General features: G+C 33.5%; 3 protein-coding genes across 3 annotated transcripts in view; all 3 read right to left on the reverse strand.

Moving 5' to 3' along the window:
- LOC115627287 (putative uncharacterized protein DDB_G0271606) overlaps positions 1–3215 on the reverse strand; it is a 29344-nt gene extending 26129 nt beyond the window's left edge. Inside the window, exon 1 of the mRNA XM_030522918.1 lies at positions 3135–3215. The gene's annotated coding sequence lies outside the window, so the exon portion shown is untranslated. The remainder of the gene's footprint in view (positions 1–3134) is intronic.
- A 1703-nt stretch (positions 3216–4918) lies between these two features.
- LOC115627201 lies at positions 4919–5466 on the reverse strand. Its single transcript, XM_030522819.1, has one exon. The coding sequence runs from the start codon at positions 5380–5382 to the stop codon at positions 5023–5025; it is 360 nt and encodes a 119-aa protein (XP_030378679.1). The 5' UTR covers positions 5383–5466; the 3' UTR covers positions 4919–5022.
- A 2191-nt stretch (positions 5467–7657) lies between these two features.
- Positions 7658–19981, reverse strand: LOC115627200 (protein snakeskin). Its single transcript, XM_030522818.1, has 3 exons — positions 19748–19981; positions 8991–9108; positions 7658–8303 (listed from the first exon to the last, which is right to left on the reverse strand). Exons 1-3 carry the CDS (start codon positions 19787–19789, stop codon positions 8083–8085), a joined length of 381 nt encoding a protein of 126 aa, XP_030378678.1. The 5' UTR covers positions 19790–19981; the 3' UTR covers positions 7658–8082.
- Between the last annotated feature and the right edge of the window lie 2197 nt (positions 19982–22178).

The raw sequence follows: 22178 nt of genomic DNA on the forward strand, positions 1-22178 counted from the left end.
AGCTGACAGCTAATTGTTAATCACAAACTATGCATTGATCGCATTGATTCAAGATTTCATCGTTTCTTGAATAAGTGGCAACGCTAGTATTTTATCTAAATACAAAATGAAATGAAATGAAAATGATCCGACCAAACCAAACCAATTAAACAAACGATTAATTTAATGGAAAACGAATATTTTAGCTAAAAAAATATGTTTCTAAAATTTTCTTTGAAAAGCTTCAATTCCAAACTGAGGAAAGCACCGAAAAATAACGAAATACATCTCAATACATACATAATTTTGTTTCTTGAAGTTTAGCAACAGCAAAATAAAGCTGATTTCCAAAACTTAACTGAATACATATTTGAACAAATTATAATTACTTTTTATTTAGATACAAAAAGTTACTTCTGAACTTGAAGAGCTGGCATAATATCGATAAACTATTAATTAGAGCTGGTTGCGATTTTTTGAAATACCAACTATATTAATTGTACAACAATTTTGATGCTAGTTAGTTTAACTAAGTAGCGGTAATAAGTATTAGTTCTCAAAAGCAACTTGCACTATTTAATTATATTGGATATTTTGAAACAAATATTGGTCGTCATATTTGCTTAAAACGTGGTGGTTTTAATGAAATACTAAATGAATTTATCGATCGAAAGATCATATATAAATCCAATAATGGCTTGCCTATACTTAGAGAGCTTAAAGCGATAATTGAGAATTTATGGCGAATGCTTGAATGCCTTGAAGCTAATGTCTGCTATCTTTCCAATTTTATTGGATATTTTGAAACAAATATTGGTAGTCAGTATTTTCTAAAAATTTGGTAGGAGCACAGCTCTTGTAATAATAAAATTGTCGATCGAAAGATCATATATAAATCCAATAATTGCTTGCCTATACTTAGAGAGCTTAAAGCGATAATTGAGAATTTATTGCGAATGCTTGAATGCCTTGAAGCTAATGTCTGCTTTCTTTCCAATTTGCTGCGCAAATATGAGTGGCCAGCCTGATCCAAATAGCCAACTATGTAGTACTAAGCTGACCATAAGCCGCTTCAAATGCGTACGAATACATACGAGTACGAGTATGTGCCTTGGGGGCGAGTCGAAGTCTTCTTTCACTTCTTTCACTCAATCTTCAATCTTCAAGCATCAAGCTTCACCTAAATAAAGCCGCAACATATCTGCCTTTGAATGTGTATCTGTGTGTGCATGTGTATATAAAAAAAAAGATCATAAATCTGTATAACCTGTATGTTGATTTTCACCACTCGTTCTGCGCCTGCGCCCCCAACATGTCATTAAAATACAAAATAAAAAATAAAACTACAAAAAAAAGTGAATTTCTTGCTCTGCTCCACTTCAGCCTTCACATTTACTTCGTTTTTTTTCTTCTACGATTTTTAAATGGCATTATATTAATGTTGTTTTTTAGTTGTCGTTGTTGTTGTTGTTATTGTTTCTAGCACTTGTCCTTAATGGCGCGCATGCGCGCGTCACGCACTTCCAATTGCTTTTCCGCATGTAACAACAACAAATTGTAGATTTAAAAAACGCGACAATGATTATAATGATGATAATAATGATGCGTTAGTACGCAAAGAAAAAAAAATAATAATAATAGTAATAGGAACAAAACCAAACGCAAATTGTTGTAAAGCCGCTGCGGGACGGCAAGTTCATGGCAACAAAAAATAAATAAATAAGTTAAATAAAATAAATAAAAAGAAAAAGCTACCTTGATTGCCTCGCACATACAGTGACTCAGAGACTATTTCCTTCAGTTTAAGTAAAATTCTGGAAGATTACGTACTTCAGAAAGTACGAGAAACTTTGATTTGATTCAAAAAGTTGCAATTTCATTTAACAATAACAATGTTATAAAACTAATTATTACTAAAATTAAAACAAAATCTAATTAGGTTACAAATTTAATATCGAAAAGAAAATGAATGCACTTTTTGATATGACAGCTTGTGGCACTTAATTTTGTTTTGTTTTTAGGGTAATACCAGCAAAAATATTGTTAATTAAAAACCCTTTTGCCGAAGGATGCAGGCAGTTTACAGAAGGCAGGGTATGCTATATATGGTCCGCATAATAAAACGAGTGTATATAGACATGTCCATTCCTTTCGGACCACTGTTCGACTGTATGAACACAGAGAACTTTTAAACCATAACAGCTAGGGGCAACAAACTTGGTGCCACACACTGGTCTTACTAAGCTATATATATCGTCATTATTATATATAGCATATATATGATAACTTGGTTGTTTATATAAATATCATAAACCAATTAGTCGGATATTGTCAATATTTATCAAAATTGGCTTACTATATCATATAGCTGTTATTGAAATTTTTAATGCAGAAATCAATCTAAGTACCAACCAATTTTTTGTTAATAAATATATACATTAAACCAATTTGGTATTTATCGATCGGTGCAACAAAGAATATTTCTTAGCGGGGAAAAGGGTAGGTATGTCAAGAATGGGGCACATCTTTAACATCTTACTCGTTGTATATTTTAAACATACAAGCACCATTTTGCGTATCTACTTTAACCATAAAGCCATGGGCTTATTAGAATTGATAGAACTTTGAATTTTGAGGCAGCAACTGGCTGAAATAAGCTGTGAGCCACTGTAAGTATATTGCTAGAGGCAGGCAGGCAGGCAGCGACTTTATTCTTCATGTTTTTAAAGTTTTTATTTTTTGCTACTTCAGCAACAGGTTCGTTGTTCGTTGACGTTCATCGAAGTGCTGAGAAAAAGTCAAACGGCTCAATAATCGGAGGCGCTTGACTGAGCCAACTGGGATGTATGACTGAAACCTGACTGAAGGAGGAGGATGAGGCGGAGTAGGTGCAGAAGGAGAAGGCCTGGCGGACACCAAGGCCCGGATAAATGAGGACAACAACAGCGACAACTTTAATGAGGTTATATCTAGTTGCTGTTGTTGTTGTTGTTATTGTTGCAGCTGTGTGCTGCTGTATGTATGTCAGCTGGGATTGTCAGCCAGCCAGCCAGTCAGCCAAGTTTTTTATTTTTTTCTTTTTTTGGCCAAAGAAAAATTCAGAAAATCAAATGCAAAGCAAAAAAACAACAACAAAAAGTGCATTATATATTTACCTATATCTGTGTGTTCTGCTGTTCTTATTTATGCTGCTTGTTGTAACGAATATGTTTCTTTTCTTTCCCCTTTTTTTTATTATATTTGTTGTTCACATATTTCATATATTTTTCGCAAAATTTTCACACTTCAACAATTGTAAGCACGAACGAAAAATTGATATTTGCTTTTTTTGTTCACTTGAAAAAAAAAAACAAAAGAAATGCGACCACATCCGCCAAGAAATCGCACAACAGTTGAAAAAAAATAACCGTTGCACGCCTGCGCTTTTTGAAATTGTTTATGAAGTGTTATTTGTGTTCTCCTATTTGTGCACTGCCCGCCGACTAAAGCTGCGCCAACTAACACGTTCGAGCTTCGGAATCAAACTAACGCGTGACGCTGAGGCGAAGCTCTCTCTGAGCCTGGGTCTGCTACTGTGATTGGAACGCACTGACGGCTGCATCGACTGCTGCCTTAGCAGCGTTCGTAGGCACTCTCTTTCTATCTCTCTCTCTTTCCGGTTTGTTGGCGTTGCCACTGCGTCGCAATTACGCGGCTCAGTGGTTTGTAAGCTGTATGGCTGATTAGTCGCCATCATCAGCGCTATTACTGATCGTCGGCCGCCTGCCTGCCTCCCTCAGTGTGTTTCCTTTAATTTTGCGGCTTTTTAGCATATGGATTGGCATTTCGCATTTGGCGCAATGGGCATCCGCAAATTGACCCATAAAATAGTAACGTTACTTATCATCCATTGCTCTATGTAGGCAACAAAATAACTCCACTTCCATACAATTAAATATACACGATCATGTACATATATATTGCATAACAAATACACTGAGATGAAACTTAATTGGCAAACATTCTCAGAGAAGGCCATAACCGCAACCATGTGAAAGCATTACTTTACAACTGCCTGTCTGAACAAATTGTTAGAATTGTATTTTCGAAACAGGAATAGACAATGCCCTTTGATAGAATTTAAAGGCTTACAACCTTCAACATAAGCTCGAAGAAATTCCAATCAATATACCAAGCCTATTCCCGTTTACGAACTCTATCATAATTTCGTATAATTCAATCGAACAAGGCTGAATATGAACATTTTTTATTATTGTATGAGTGTTATTAATCTATACTTTGTTTAACAATACCATTAAAATTTGAAATGAAATGCGACGATAGAACTGCTCTTCTTCTTAAAGGAATTGGTTATTCTTGCAGAATTGGAATTAGTTGACAGTTTTTTGTCAAACTTTTTACTTATTTTTTTTTACAGAGCGCTTTTATTATGAATTGTATTAATGGAGAAGTCTCCTTTTTCCTCTCCACTATTGGCCTATAAAAAATAGCAACAATATAAAATAAGCCATAAATTGGCCACAAATCACAGATAAATAAATCGGTGATCCTTACGAAACATTTCTACAGCAATAGGCATGCCCTGACATTAGGAGTAGAGTCGAAAAATAACAGCAATCGCTATGACTCCAATGAGAAAGAAAGAAATATATATTCCTAGCCCAAATTGCGAAGAAAACACCTTGAAAAACATTTGATTGCTATATGCTGACCAACCTATGTAGAACCTCTCGTATTAAACAACAAATATAGATAAGGATTAAGGATCTCTCTGCACCAACAACTAACTTATATATTTTTGAGTGAAACCCCTTAACTATTTCCAAAGTATTTTTTAAATCACATTCTATTTCCCATTTCATCCATCAGCCACATATCAAAATAAAGAGACATTCTTCGAACTAAGTAAACATATGTACACATTAAATTAAATACCATCTTTTCCGGATTTCAGTATAACTATCAATTTATTGGAATGAAATCATGATGCATTACTATTGTAGTTTCTTCGATTAGTGTTGGTTAGGTATATTGTTGATGATTTTACTTCTTGTCTGCGTTCGGTTTTTTGCAAGTACTGTCCCGCACCTCAAAAGTTTGGTAGGTGCACTCCTCGATTGCCTTTATATTGATGATAATGAACTCCTTGATGGCTGCTACATATTCCATAGCCGTCTCGATCAGTTTGCGGAAGGCTTCAATCAGCTTCTCCTCACCCTGCAACTGACCCCGCAAGCATTCATCAGATACTCGTTCGATGTAGCCAAAAACGCCTAGAATTAGCGCCTGAGATGAAGCAAAAGGCTCGAACTTATCTTTGGGAATCTTGCCACGAATCTCAAAATCACAGGACACCAACCGCTTCTCGGTGTCCTTTTGCTCCTTCTCGACGGGTTTGTTCATTTCAATTTTGTTAATTTTAGATGGTTTTTCTGTTCTGGTTGTGCATTTATTTTGTTTTGCCTATTTGAACACTATTTTGATTTGAATAATGTGCCTACTATTGTCAGTTTTATATATAAATTATATATACTATATATATTTTGATCTAACCTTACGAACAATGTCATTGCCTGCGGCAATGCAACCAGCAACTAAAGCTGCCCAGAATGATTTAAGACTTATTATAAATAAATTACTAGAAGAACAACAAAAAAAATGAAAAGGAAAAACCATATTTTTAAATCACAACGCGGTTTCAAGTCTTTGGCGGCATAGCCCTCACACATACACATACTAAGTATATATTTATGTATTCGTATAATGTCTGAAGCTAAAATCGATTGATCTCGACTTTGTTTTTGGGCTGTTCTTTCAGCACCGGCACCACAGAGCGTCTACAAAAGAGTCGTGAGGGTTAAAAAATTAAAAAAAGAACAGAAGAATAAACAAACGTTAAATAATTATTAATAAAATAAATTGCTTAATTATAACTCCGCAAGCAAAACAACAACAGTACCAGCAGCAGCAATAACAAATGCGAAATATAATACTATTACTAATCAAAGAGCAAAAAGACAATGCAAAGAAGTAGAGAAAAAATGAAAGTAAACTTGAAGAGTTGACACAAAAATGTTGCCTGCACTCCAAAAAAATAATAAGTATGAAGGCGTTATTATGTTTAAATATGTGTGTGTGTTTATGTGTGTGTACAGTAAAATATCTGTATGTTGAACTCATTAGCTGTTCATAAAAAACTATAATCCATGCATATACAAAGGAAGCCTCTTCCCATTTCAAAGCTCGATTACATTTTCGAAATTAATTTTGGAATTAATTTCAGTCTCTTTCAATAACACTCTTACTAAATATTAAAAGAATTTATTATATAGCAAAGCAAATGGTATTTAATTTAATATATTTCTTTTGAATAATTTCAACTGATTTTAATACATTTTATCAAATTAGGGAATGAAAAGTCGATCAAATTTATGGAAATTAACTGTGGAATTTTATGCAATTGGAATTCATTTCACTTTCATTTTATGATATTTATTTATAGAAAGAAACTTCAATTATATAGCAAATGGTAATAAATTTGATCAATTCACTATATTTTTGGTCAATCGGTTTCGATACATTTTAGCGAATTTAAAAATTTTAGCTGCTAATAAAATTGCTTAATACAAGTAGGAAAATAATTTGCTTTTCAACTACAAAGCTTAGGTGAATAAAATCAATAATAATTATTTATGGTTTTAAAAAATAAATAGGCAAAAAAAAGCAAAATCAACGATCTCAAATAATTTCGACTTCTGGTACTCTTTTAAATATAAAGAATAAAATTTAAAATACTGCTGAAAATTTAAAATACTCTTCTATTTCTTGCAATTAAAATGTTTCGCTTTTGGAGAATAGTAAAACACGATTGGCTTTAAAGTTAATTTCATTAACATTTACCGTCGCACTCCGGCTAGTTCTCCGTTTAAATACTCGTTTGTATATCCTTATCGGTTGCTCAAAAATATATTATATATCGGTAACTACTTAGAGTGATCCTACAATGTAAAACAACTAATTGAAACATTTATTGTGTGTTCATAGGAATTAGAACCGCAAGCAGTCCCTATTTTACGACCGATCGTATGTATCGGGTACTAATATATCTGTAGCTGCTAAGCAACTATATCTATATTCATTTCATGAAAATCATTATTTCAGTAGAAGACTTGCAAAGAGCCTCTAGACTATATTGACAAGAAAAGTCAGCCAAATATTAAAATTGATTGAATATAAGTTTATAAGATCCGTTGTAATGCTTTGCTGATATTTCTTCTCTTATATCAACACAAAGATATAATGGTAAATGATTCTTTTTCTGACTGTAATTTTCATTATGAATTAAATTGGATCATGTTGTTGATCGTCTCTGAACTGAAAAAATCAGAAGAACGATGGATTCGATGAAAACCAACATCAGCAACTCTTAAAGGATGATGTCTGAGAAGTCCAAGGCATACAGATTTCACTGTCCCTGTAGAGATAGACCAAACCAGACAGACAGACAGACAGGGCTGGGCAGGGCAGGTATTATGTATTATGTGACGTGACGCTAGATGTGTGAGAGATTTCCAAGAAAAACGCCAGCAAGTAATTATGTGACAATTATAAAACATTTTTCACGCACGTGCATGTATTTTGTTCATATATAGTATGTAGTATGTAATTGCTGTATATATATGTGTGTGTGTTTATATTTAATGGATTCCTGTTAACAATTTGTTATTCAGCTGAGTTCGCCATCTGTGCTTATAGTAGTAAATACAAATATGTATATTTATGTTTATATAAAGATTCACAAAAAATACATTACATATCAAATAGACAAGTACAAAAAAAAAAATATATATATATATATATTACGCACACAAATATATAGTTACATATATGTATGTATATGTATATAATATTTTGATAGCTTTAGACGACCTGTGTGTGTTTTCAGATTCTTTTCTTACTTTCGAACTTTTAGCATATGAGACACAGAAGCGTCCATGATGAGAATTTCGATTTAGCACAATATTAAAAAAAAAAGAAGATACAAATACAAATATCTATGGATATGTAGCGGTGTATGGGTTGCAAGCGAGTTTCAAAAACACTTTACGTTCTGCAAATGGATAGAGTATCCAGTAGAAAGACGGCGCCATTGATGATCATCAGGGAGCCGGCAGCGAGGGCATTACGTTTGCGCTCCTTCATGAACTCGAAGCTATCGTGCCACTCATCGATCACCAAAGCGCCGGACACCACGAAGAAGACGCAGCCCAGCAGCGAGAAGAGTGCATTCAGACGCTTCTCTACAATCGAGTTGAGGATGTGACCTGTGCGGAGCGAGAAAAGACAGGAAGTTTTAGATAATCTTGGACGAAAAAATATACATACATATGAATATGTGTCAGAGTTGTGCGTTGTGGCTTAGTTTTGTAAGCTGAACTAGTTCATTGCTTAGGTTCATTTAATGATTATTGGTTCTTTTGTTTATTATCATCAGCTGTTCATCAGCTTTTCTAGTTCCTAGATTCCTTTAATGATCGTTGGTTCTTTTGTTTATTATCATCACCTGTTCGTCATCTTTTCTAGTTCTTGGGTTCCTTTAATGATCATTGTTTCTTCTGTTTATTATCATTAGCTTTACATCAGCTTTTCTAGTTCTTGGGTTCATTTAGGTTCCTACAATGATCATTGGTTCTATTGCTTATTTTCATCAACTGTTCATCAGCTTATCGTCAGCTCTTTCTTACAAATTAGGAACAGCAAATGTTTTTTTTTTTGTTTGCAAAACTTTAATAATAAGTCTTAAAACATATGTTTTTTAGTTCATTTTTATTTATTCTCAATTAATCAAAGATTGCTTTAAGAATCTCAGAAGTTATTAAACGCCATTTAAAATTAGCTGATTTTCATTTATTTTCGACTCGTTCTTGCAAACTATAAATTTTGAACCAATTGTAGCGAACTAGTTCGAGCCAATTTGGCACAACACAACAACACTAGACAGTAGTACTTACCGATGAGCAGTACGCCACAAATAACGGTGAATCCGCCAATGGTACCGAAGACGATAAGCGGATGCTCCGATAGTTTTCCAACGACCTCGCTCAAGACAATGCAGGCAATGGCAATGCCCTGAAGTAGTTATAAGAAGTGGTTATGAAAGACAAGATCATGATTAGTTAGCACAAGTGTGGGATTTCTAAAGTGGTTTTATTTCTTGAAGGCAGCGAATGAAAAAGAGATCATTTGGCACGGAATATGACGAGGGTGTCCACTATGAAGACGACACCATTGAGGAAGGCCAATGAGCCGGCGGCCAGAAGGGCATTCCTATCACTGTAGCTATGATTGGTGGCCCAGCTACCGATGATAATGCCGCCCGTGGCCATGAAAAGAACGATAGCGGCGAGACTGTACAAAATATCGATCCGTCTATCGATGCAGGCTCCAATGAGATGTCCTAGAAGAATGTAGGCAGTGATGGGTGATGCCCGACTTCCACTATCAAAACTATTTTACCTATGGTCAGTATGCTGCAAATTATTAGATAACCTGACAGAGTGCCACAGACCAACATCGCCTGACTGCTATACTTTTGATCCGATACGAGCTCTATCAATATTACGCTGCTCGCGGTCAGCACCTGCAAATGGGTTTATTGCTGTTGTTCTTTTTTTGCTTCTTTTTTTTTTTGGATCAGACAGAGACTTATACAGACAGACAAAGTGAGACACACATCTTGAAAAATTTGAACAGTCAGTTAAATAAATATTGAAATACAAAGATAAACAGAACAGAGTGGAGAAATGGAACAGTCGAGCATACAATTAAATAGAATCGAGACCTTTCCACAAAAATCTACATTTATTTCAATGATAACGCCTTATCGTGTTTTCAAACTGAGGTATAATGTTTTGTATTTATATTCGCATAAACGTGTTTACAATGATCTAGCATTTTTATCACGCCTTCCTTCACACCATTTTGGAAGAATTCCATGCCGCAAATGACTGGTTCTTTTACTGGGACTATTTAAGAGGTATTTGACGATGGATGGCGCTTATGAATAGCTGACGATGTTTTAGTTTTTCAAACCAATCTTTGAATTATATTCTTCTTTGCCCAAATCAATGATTTCATTGATATCCCTAACATAGTTGAAAGAATTACTTTCTAGTTCTCTCTACACACTATTCAGCATTTCTTTCTGCAAGTCTGCAATAACTTTGAAGATATTTGGAACATTGTATCTATTTTCTTACTCTAGGGACTCTTCAGCTTTAGGAACCGTTTGGTTCCAAAAACGTTGAAGATGTTTGAAACATCGTATGGCTGTGACGGATAATGGACATACTTGTAGCTTTCTTTTTCCTATTTCTTATTCTACGGAAAGTGTTTTCTTCCATATAGTTTTGTTCTAGTATTTTCTTGTTCTTGTAATGCTGAGTTCTGAATATGTTAGGTTCAGCAAATCAATATATACCTTTCATTGCCATTTATTTGAATCGTTTAATAATCTAAATTATTTCTATATTCTTTGGCAGAGAAATCGAAATGGAAATTTCAAAAGTTCAAAATATTTCTGGTTTAAAAAGATGGCTTATCAAACAGCCCACTTTTATTTATTGGACTTGTTCTGTGACGTTGCACACTATCTATCGAATCCATTATTGTGATTAGACTAATGGCACAGACAGCGACAAAATTAATCATATCGTACATATCTCGAAATACTAAAAACACGGCGCATGGCACTGGAAATCCATTAGATAATTTTGATTTGCCGCAGAAAACAATCACAATCGACAATCACTACTTCTATATAGCCGGTACAACAATAAATCTGTGTATGAGTAAGCCGAAGTATGCGTTAAGATATTAAACGCATGGCCCAAATGGAATACTTCGGCAAGATCTGCATAGCGAGCGAAAGGAAAAATAAATTCACTTGCCGTTAATTTCAGACATGCAATGGCATTATAAATACTATATATCTAATCGAAAACAACAAACGCAATCGCAGCAATTGCGTTCAAGTGTGTTTGAATTGCCACTTAACAGAAAATTACACAAACCAATGGATTCTTCAAGCATTGGCATTAGGGGAACAATTTCACGACAGATTAGCAAGCAAATTAACTTAACTTATGTATTTAATTTCATGTAAAAAGCAAATTTTCCGCTTAATTTCCTAATTGAATTTAGTATAGACGACCCACAACTTTGAAATTTAGGTATTTAAAATTAGACGGTTTCACATTCTCCTAATTTTGTTCAATATCGTAAAACGTCAGCATTCGTAGTCATCCGTCATCTTTTCTGTAATACTAAATCTTTTTGTCATGATGTATTAACGACCTCCAAATTCTTTAATATTACCAACAATCGTGCTTAGAAGCTATTTCAAGTTCTTTTCACATATAACCGATTTCTGAGACCATGCAGTATGAGTTTCGTATCATCTTTAACAGCCTTTCATCTCGTAGCTTAGTTAATCTCTGATTTAATACATCAATCGATGAAAAGATTAGTTCATCAATATGCTCAAACATTGTTCAAATCATTGAGTTATTAAGAAGGCAGTGTGCCTGCATGTCTAGCGTATATAGCGGTTTAGAAACAAACAAATTATGTTTAAACTCAGCATTCCTCTATTTAGCCTTAATATTTAGTTAAGTTACGCCTTACGTCGTAAAGAAGATGTGTTAGACCGTTCTATTAAATATGATGCGGCTAAAAATATAAAATAGTTGCGATAACTTCGGAGTCAATAAGCATTTCAGTCGCTCTTTAGACGAGAAATTGAGTTAAAAATGTTCAAAAAGTATAATTTAGGAGGTAGTTCTCAGCAACTATGGAATAGAATGGCAAAACAATTTATGAGTGTAAAGAAGGTTCTAGTTTTGTTAGAGTCTTGAGCGTCATCGCTCTGTAGTGATGGTGGACTGAGATCAACCTGTAATATTCAGGTGTGTTCTACATCATCTAAATCTGTCTATAATTTAGCAAAAGTTAAAGTTAAACGATAGATTTGGGCGACTATTGATAGTCTCAGGAAAAATAAACATTTTATGCAAATTTGTAAAAAGCTCCACAAAGCAAAAAGGCAGACCTTGACGCATAAAGTTCTTGTTTATTATTGTGTGTATGATCTCATATCATTTTATTAGTTGATGAATAAACAAAGAACTTTCATTGTTTATCTTACGTGTGTTTATCTTTTGTAAAAAGACGAGCAATTCTTTAACAACGAAAATACTTCATTCAATGAATTGTGTCTTTTCTTAGAACGACAATATGAATGGAATGGAATGGAATGGAGAGAATGGAGCTCCACTGTAGAACCAATAAGTAATAATACCAATAATACCAGCGACACTCGAGTGTTTGTCCACATACACCCTACCTATACTTATACTTGTATATTTAATGCAAGCATAAACAAATTCCATCAATGGCAATAAGTCGAGTAAGTCGAGTAAGTCGAGTAAGTCGTGTGACTTAACAACGCTGCCAATTTGCTTATCAAATATTAAAATTATTTATGATACTGATACTCGAACGCCATGGCTGTCCAATTAGATAATATTGATGAGCCATAAATGGCAGGTGGGGACATGGCAGGAAGGAAGAACGGAAGCAAGGAGAGAAGCAATCAAGGGTGGATGGCATGGCAGGAAGCCGGAAAATCTATTTATTTATATTTGTGTGTATGTGTGTGTGTCATGTCAGTCAATCAATCAATTAGTGTCGCCTCTCGCCATGACTTGCTAATTAGTTAAATGAAGTGAAAGGCAAGGACATGCAAGGCTGCCATGACGCTTCACAGGGATAACGCGAACCAATTAATACTATTAGCGAGCGGTCCTTAAATATTTGATTTGCAATGCGAACTTCTTGGCTAAACAAACAAACAAACAAACAAACAAACAAACACACAAACAGCAAATGGTGGCTGGCGCTGTACAGCGACAAAAATAGAATAAAAAGCACACAACAAAGGGTCATTAATGCGATATGCGCGCAGATAGCGTAGTTACATGGCCAAATACTAGATACATAGATACTCACATACATTTACTGTTCGTTGCGCGTGCAAACGCATTAGTGGCCATAAAAGAAATTGGTTAACCCACAAATATGTCAATAATTACCCGAATGCTGTTGCCATTATTTCCATTTTTTATACATTATTTGCATTGTTGTCGCTAAGCTGCTGGTTTTACTTCTTCTTTTTTTTTGCCTTTATTGTTATATTGTAGCGGCTTTTATTGCTCAATTATACCATCACCCTTTCTAGTTATAATCAGCCAACAAACACAAAATACGAAAACGAAAATGACTGAATAAATAACCCAAATAATGGGTGCGAAAGTTGTGACTTAATGAAGCAGTATACTTCGATTGTATGTAGTATGAGGAGCTGCTGGCCATGTCTGTGAGCATAACTATTTCATTAAGAATGTCTATGGAAATTGGTTATTATTTCTGAATTGCTTATGAAATTAAAAGGTGTGCTTTCGAATACCATTAATTTTTTCTTAAACTTTTGTTTTTCATGTTGAATTTAATTGTTCTGCAAAGGGCAAAAAAGAGTGGATAAATGAGTGAGTTGTGATTTAATAGCGAAGAATTAAAACAGACTAATTGTAGATTTTTACACATCTATCAAGTGATCCACAAAGTATTCGAAAGGAAATACAATTTTGAAGTCCTACACTGTAGATTACTTTAATCTTGACTTTTATCAAATAATCATAATCATGAGAAGACCCCACCGTATTATTTCAGACCGTTAAAGTAATGCTGGTCTTTTATGTCTTGCTATTTTCAAAACATTTTTTTTTGCTAGTTTTGTCAAGAAAAAATATGAGAAATAAAACATAAGCAAATAATTAATCAATAGAAAACTAAGTAACTCCTTCTTACATGAAATCACGAAGATTTGTCTTGTTCAACAAACAATAAATAGAAAATAAAATGTTTTCATTCATAACAGCCTCGGCCTCTGTTATGCAAATTGCAATAAAAGTGACAGTGTTCCCTTAACAGCGATCCCAATAACAGCGAGCCTTAACAACGCTTGCAATTACAGCGCCACTTAACAGCGGCTGCAGTGAAACTTAACAGCGATAAGAATGTTTATTTAACAGTCACAGTGGCAATAAACATTATATGGCAGAAGGTGTGGCATTAACAGCCGCAATAACATTAAAACAGAGCATATACAGAAGCAATACTACTAAGTGCTAGGAAAATAAAAAAACAGTTGCCAAACTGAAATTTTCGAACGTTTTATTTTGCAACGTTCTATTTTGCAAGACTACTAGGCATCTTCTGATCCTAAAAACCTAGCATTTATGGTCAAACTTTGAAATCTTTAGCTTCAGACAAAAAAAAATATAATTGTAACTTAAAAGCTTAACTATATATACCCCGGTTTACAGCCAGAAGCAAAATCAATCAAACGTAAAAGAAGAGGGAAAGATAACTTAATTTAAAAAAAAAGACTTAAGAAACAAAAACACAATCTGCAATGAACTTTTATTTCATCAGAATGTTCCCTTTCATCAACTCATACAGTGCATGGACTCCATGAAGTTTCTATCCACAAACCCACTTTTTGATTGGTACAGGAATCCTTTCTTCTAATACAAGACAATCCCTAAATAAATTAATTAACTGTTTGAAGTACATTATCATATCATTTATTCATACATACTATTTATAACTAATATGTTCGAAAACCTGTACCCACCCCAGGAATTTCATCATTTTTTACGAAACAATAGCCACATGAATGACTATAAATTTTTTATTAATATATAAGTATGGATATGTATAGTATGTATGTACCTATGTACTACAATTTATAATATGTTTCTGCATAGATTTATTTTTAGACATGGGGTATTAAGGGTATGTCATTAATTATACGCCACTGGCATGCCATTCGAACTGGAATTGCCCAATGTGGGGCTCATTGTTGTTAATAGCGACAGCTTTTGTTTAGCATGATAATAGTACACACATATATATACTTGTATATAGTAGTATACTTGTATATATTAGTGATATGTATATACACGATACATATGCTAAGAAAAGAAAACAGATTTTCAGTTTAAGACGAAGAACAAGAAAAAACAATACCTTTATTAGCTAATAAAATATTTACGAGCTTTCTGGGTGCAAAGAATCAACAAATTTACGAGTCTGCTGTAGCTATACTACATACCATATACATTATACATATATACGAGTAGCAATAGCAACAACAATGCTGTATCTAAAGCAAACAAATGCGCACCTTATCTACAATTTTGTATTTGAGCTGTTTCTCATGACCATCGCTTTGTCAAGACAAATATTTAACCAAGGACTGGGACTCTGTGGTCATTGTTTTATGCCTACATGGTGTGCAAGTGTATGTGTATGTGTATGACTAATGCCTTAGACTCCAGATGGGCAAGGTCCGACACAATATTGCCAACAAAATGGCTCAATGAAAATGCTTCGTAACTTGTCTGATGAATGCATATAATTGGTGCTGATGGAAAAAAAAAATGTGGGCTGACTGACTTCGCCTCGAATCGTTCTTGAAATTGCAATTACGAATTCTACTTAAGTGTGCGTAAATCAGCCAAGAAAACTTGTAAATATAATCACATTATGCTTAGATGCACAATTGTGTCATAAATACAAAAACTTGATACAGATAAAATTTATTGTAAACCCTTTATAACCACAATGTTTCGTTCATAGGAACGATCTTAATAAGATCACTTTTTTCTGTATGAAAATATCTTTAACCATATTCCAAAGAATGGCTACAACGATCGGTATAAAAATGAACCATTTTCTGTTTATAAAGTTATCCTAATACATTTTTTTTTAGTAGTGCCTCATTGCAATCTGAATCATATAGCTGCCATAGGAGAGATCGTTGTAGAAATCAATCTTAGTACGAAACATTGTTTTGTTCAAAATCTGTGCATTATATCATAAAGCAGCCATAGAAATGTTTGGCATAACAAAGTTGAGTTTAGTTGAAGGGCTTGAACGACTTGAACGTTCTACTCGTCTCGCATTTGTTTATATGTTTTATTTTATTTTTTTTTTTTTGGCCAGCTAAACAGGCTGAGCACACTCATCCTATATATTTCTCATGTGTATCTTTTTCTAGCGTCGCATTTGTTTATTCAATGCAGCGACGACCTTTGACGATCGTCGGACGCACACATGGCGTATGCGTAATGCGTCGTCGATTTCTGCTCTTTTTTTGGCTTTGTAATTATTACGCTCGCACAGGTATGTATGGGGGTATACATACATATACATACATGCATACGTGTACATGCCAATTGAATGTAGTATTTAATAGTTGTTGTTGCTGCCGCTTTTATTGCATTTTTCACAATTACGTGCGGGCTAACTTATTTAAGGCGTGTCTCATCTTATAAACAAATAAACATAAAAATAAAATAAGAAATTCAACGCCGCTACAATTACCACCTTGACCCATATGTATGTATGTGTATGTATGTATGTATGTATGTATGTGCGTGTTTGTGTTTGTAATAAACCGGCTGGGTGTGTCAAAAAATGAATCAGAACGAGCGGGAGGCGAAAGTTATTACATCTATCAATAATTCTCTGCCTGAAATCGTGACTATCATCTAAACACCCAGAGGAGTGAGTAATCGAACAACATCGTTTCTGAGCCCAACAATAATAATATTATTATTATTATTATTATTATTTGTGAAGCAGTCTGTCACTCTAAAATTCATTCAAATAGTATTACGCATACGACTTTTGAATAAATAAAGTTAAAATTGCCAGCTGCACTAATATTCAATTATTTAAAGTTTTTTATTTAAAAACAATGCTCTTAGAGAATTGAATGAAATAAAATACTTTTCAGCCACAACGGCAAATGATATTCTTTATTGTGTATTTGTGTAAACGTTTATGGACTAACTATACTTGTATTGTTCGAAATTCTCTCTAGGAATCAATACCTTTTATCGTTCCTTTGGAATTTGAATTTGTCCTTCGAATTTTTTGTTAAAAACTCGTTATTTTTATAGCCTGTACCCAAAGGGTGAAAGGCTATACTAGTTTTGTGCGCATGTATGTAACACACAGAAGGAGGCGTGGCAGACCCCACAAAGTATATATATTCTTGATCAGGATGAGAAGCCGAGTGGATATAGCCTTGTCCGTCCGTCCGTCTGTCCGTCTGTCCGTCTGTCCGTCTGTCTGTCCGTCTGTCCGTATGAACGCAAGGATCTCAGAAAGTATAAGAGCTAGAATAACCAAACTTGGTTTCCATATTCTCCTAAGACCGAGAAAGTACGAGTTTGAGTTTTTTTTCGATGCACCCCCCCACTCCCCCGCAATTCATGTTTTTGTCCATAACTTCCATAATTTGTAGATTTTCGAACCCAAAATTGTCATATACCTCCAGTTGGTGATTATGAGTTCGTATGCTAAGATTCATTATGATAGGTCAATTCTGAAGAAAGTTATAGCCATAAGTAAAATCGCTGCTCATGCGCTGCCTCTGTCGGCAGCGCTGCCCGCAGCTGTTTTTGTTGTTGCTGCTTTGGTTCAACTTTGTGCTGCATACATACACGCATATAAACACGCATAGGTACGTGATGTAAATGTATGCTGTTAAAACTGAAGATAAACATGTATTCTAATTTAATTGAATTAATTAATTAATTCATTCTTTTTTTTTAATAATTTAATTTTTTTTAATTTTTTTTTTTTTTAATATTTCTTTTTTGTGGAGAGTACAGGCTATTTTACTGTCGGGCTTGCTCGACTGTAGCGTTCTATCTTGTTTTTATTATCAGTTTTAAAAACTACTTTAAATCAATTATTAATTTGTAGCTGAATATATAAATTTCTATTTTCTTCAAGTTAATTTTCACAGTTTTTACTTTTTAGATTTTGAATTAACTTTGAATAATCGATTTATAATTTTCGAAATCTTAAATAGTTGCTTTATTAATCAGTTCGAGCCCATTTACGTATTTGTTGAGAGAATCGGAAAACAAATGGCATCAGCAATTTCTAAAAAGCTGCCTATATTAATCATCACATAGTTGTAATGTTTATAGAAACGCAATCATCCCACTCTAAATATGCACATAGTGTAGTGCATATAAGCGATAAGAATATTGGTATGAGTACTTTGTAATTTTATGAGAAGCCAAACGGATGTTAGGAAATATCCAGCGATGAATAATAATTAATAAACAGTTCTACAAAATATTTCTATAGAAACAGTCAGACGAGCAGTTCGGTATATAACACACATACATATAACCGATCAGTGCAAAAAAAAAAAATGCTTTTAATGTGATCAGTTTTTTGTTTATAAATATATGTTAAACAAATTGCTTTGTTAAGAGCCTTCTGACAATCTAAAGTTTCATTAAAAATCTTGTGAATTCTTTCATCCCAAGTATAATTATAGCTTTTAAAAATCATACTACTTATGAATAGTACGCTGGCTATCAGTTGAAAGAAAAAGAAAATGAAGTAAAAGACAAATAAGTAAATTGCTAATAATCATACTGAAGGCTCATCAAACAGTAGTACATAATATACAGATACTCGTATGTACATATGTACGTTTATTTAAAACAATGGCTTGCTGATAAACCCAAGGCAGGGCTCGCCAATTTCGAGCGCTTCAGATTTAAATGCAAATAAAATTAAATGAAATGATGAATTGCATGCAAATATGCATTTAAGTGAAATAAAATCGAACAAGAACAAAAAGATACAAAATAAATTGTTACTTAATTTGTTTGTTGGTTAATTGAAGTAAATCGCTGCAGTTGCTGAACTGAAATCGCTCCCAAATTACGAATACATTTTATTTTGTATTTGCAAAATAATGAATTCGACTACAATAAATAAATAAATAAATCCAAAGCTGATGCTACGCTTGTGCTCGTACGCTGATGACATCATTGGCGAGCCAGAATCCGGCGCTATGATGTCAAACGGAAGCCAAAATCAAGTCGAGTTATGTGTGCCTCTATTCTATTTTTCTTCTTCTTTTATTTCTACGCATACACACAAATACATACATATGTATGTATAGGTGTATGTATGTATTTGTGACGCCCACCCTAACAAATTATTTGTGAGCCATTGTTAAGCATCTTTTGAGCTGCCTAAACGAGACGGAGAGCGCCCGGCTCTGCACACGCATATTATTAATGACATCATGCAGTCAGTCAGTCAGTCAATTAGTTAGTTAGCCTGTTAGTTGGGTATTGTGGCCCAAAAGAAGCCAAGAGAAGGCCCCATTCCCACACCCCTGCTGGCTCACGCATTATGCGCAAATTACTACGACGTAGTTAAGCCAAATTGCCCAAAAAGAGCCAAAACGTATGAAATCATGCCCAAAACTAAAAAAAAAAAAAAACAAAAAAAAACAAAATTAAATCACGCGCATTACCACAAACGAAAAACCAGTTGCTGCTACCCTCGGCTCAAGGTTACAAAACGCGATTCAAAATTACGCGTTGAGACGAATACAAACAAATACATAGTCAAGGACAGGCACACAAAAAGGATAGGTACATACATACATACATGTATGTGTCGTATGTATGTATGTATATAAAGCAACAATGTTGCAGAAAGTATAAGAACAATAAATATCGGTGCAGGTTTTTTGTTTTCATTCGACAGACAGACAGGAAATGTGCGGGAACAGCAAATGCTCTCCAACACTTACCAATTCAATGATCTTCAATAGCAAACGATTGTTGAACTCCATGTCGGTGACGCGATGCTTTTCTTTACTTCTGTTTTTTTTTTTTATTAACTTCAACTATGCAGCTGCTTTGAATTTGTTGGCAATTTGCCCGCCTTTTTCTTTTTTTTAATTATTTATTTATTTTTTTGCGGCTTTAACAAAACCAAACAAACAAAGCTCAGGACCTTTGCGGTGTGCGTGCTTGTGCTGCTCTGTCGGCGTACACTAACGAACTGACGCCAGCAAAACGAAGCACAAACATGAAAAGCCGAGATACAAAACCCCCAGTTGCCGCTGCTGCTAACAGTGATGCCAACTTTTTAAAAGGAAAAAACTGTTTTTGGCAGGAAGGAGCTTGATTTCACGCTTAAATGTTGGCAATTCTAAAAAAGCGATAAAAAATGTAAATTGATCTAAAAAATTATAAATTTCTGCATTCCATTTCCCACAATTATCGAGTTTTTCCCGCAATTGGAATTAAAAAACAACTAGATTTAACGGGTAAAAAGCCAAAATGGCATCTCCCGCTGCTAACAGCAACAGCGACGCTGACGTTGACGGCGTCGTCGACGGTAACTGTGACGCCAGCGACGGCTTGCTCATCAGATGTTATCACCGTTGCGTGTAGTTAGACTTTATGGGATCATCTTTCAAAAATATTAGGCACCCCAATGCTTGTATGTATGTATGTTTGTGTACTCATTTCTGGGAAATGTAATTTAGTTATTTGTTCAAATATTGTTGCTTAATCTTTTTAATCATCATATATTTGTTTGTTTTATCATTATTTTTTAATTTTTTTTATTACTTATGTTTTTATTTCTTCATCCATTTAATTTTATTAATTTATTTGCGTTTTTTATGGTAGTTATTTATTTATTGTTTTTTAAAACATTTAAACATTTTTTCTTTGTTATATGCTTTTATATGGTTCTTAATTATTTATTTATTTACTATATTTAGTATTTTCTTATGTTTTTAGATTTTTATCTGATTATTTTTCAAATTATTGATTTGCTAAAGTAAAAGCTAGGAAGCTGAAATTTGGACTCAAGTATCCTTTTATAGCGTAGGTTGGCAATAAGAAGGAAAATTCGAAATCCAAAGATGGGAAAACAGGCTCCAACGTTATGTACATATTTGTATAATAAATAATTTATTTCATATTATTTATTTGTTTATTTTAACTTGTGTATTTATAACTTCATTAATTATTTATATTAATTAATATAATATAATTTGTTTTATTTTTTCATTATTTTCTATTTTCATTCAATAATTTTTATTTCTATTTATTTATCCATTTTTCTAACATGTTTTTTGTACTATTTCTTACACTATTTATTTAATTATTTCATTATGTTTTTGAAATATTTACTGATTTTGTTTCAATTACTTATTTATTTAATTATAACTTTTCAAATCCCAATTTCATCTTTAACGTTAACCTTTACCATGGGAGGGCTTAATGATTATTTGTTCATATTTAGCTATTGTTTTTGAATGATGAGTTATTATTTAATGCCCCTATATGTATGTTCTATACCTTGAAACACAACACGCATACTAATCCGTTTGTAACAGCACTCAGCCACAGAAAAAAAGCCACGAATTGGGAATTATAACTCAATGTGGAAACCATAATTTAGTTTTCGGGAATCGGGGTTAGATTTGAAGGCGAAAATTTGTATGCTCGATTACACAATTTTATAATATTAATACTAATTAATTTTAGTAGTTTATGTAATAAATTGCACATCTTTGCACACTTTTGATTATTCGTAGTTGACAAATTTTTTTGGAAATTCATGCTGAGCGGCAAGTAATTTTTTTAATAATTTCGGCAATAAATTGCCTATAAGTTATAAGTTCCCATTATTCCCATTTTATAGATTCGGCACGGGATCAAAAAAAATCGTTCTCGCCGCGATGAATCAAACAATGGTATTTTTTTTAAATGCTGAAAATGTGTTTTAACACCTCTGCAAAAAAATAATCTCTAAATCGTTGATTAAGAGATTAAAATAAAAAATAATGTTAAATCTTAAACTCAAAACTGTCTATGTATTTATATTAAATTCTTAGCGTTATTTAACATTTATTTGTTTATAAGAAATCTTACAATTTTATGGTAATCATATTTTATAGTTCAGATAAGCAAGAGGACCGATAACAGTAATTTTGTATGTTATTAAGTTATTGGGAAGAATGTTTAACAAAACTCAGTTCATATATCTGATCATATATTTTTATAAATTTCAATTTTTTGCAAAGTAGCTCCACAAGGCATATTAATATCACCTTACACATTTGTATGTAAGTTTTTATCTCAAAGAATGTAAATAAAACGCCTGGTATTTGTAGGGGGAACCTAAATAGACATTAAATATATAAAATATATTGAAGTAGA

Source organism: Scaptodrosophila lebanonensis, unplaced genomic scaffold, assembly GCF_003285725.1.
Source record: "Scaptodrosophila lebanonensis strain 11010-0011.00,11010-0021.00 unplaced genomic scaffold, SlebRS2 tig00000092-arrow-pilon, whole genome shotgun sequence".
In the NCBI taxonomy this organism is placed as follows: Eukaryota; Metazoa; Arthropoda; class Insecta; order Diptera; family Drosophilidae; genus Scaptodrosophila; species Scaptodrosophila lebanonensis.

What these genes read in the sequence shown, in the direction of transcription:
- LOC115627201 (XM_030522819.1), bottom strand. Translation starts at nt 5,382, where the DNA reads ATGAACAAACCCGTCGAGAAGGAGCAAAAGGACACCGAGAAGCGGTTG.
- LOC115627200 (XM_030522818.1), bottom strand. Translation starts at nt 19,789, where the DNA reads ATGGAGTTCAACAATCGTTTGCTATTGAAGATCATTGAATTG. An exon ending in TATTGAAGATCATTGAATTG is followed by an intron (nt 9,109 to 19,747) that starts GTAAGTGTTGGA and finishes TAACTACTTCAG; the next exon opens with GGCATTGCCATTGCCTGCAT. An exon ending in TTGTGGCGTACTGCTCATCG is followed by an intron (nt 8,304 to 8,990) that starts GTAAGTACTACT and finishes CGCTCCGCACAG; the next exon opens with GTCACATCCTCAACTCGATT.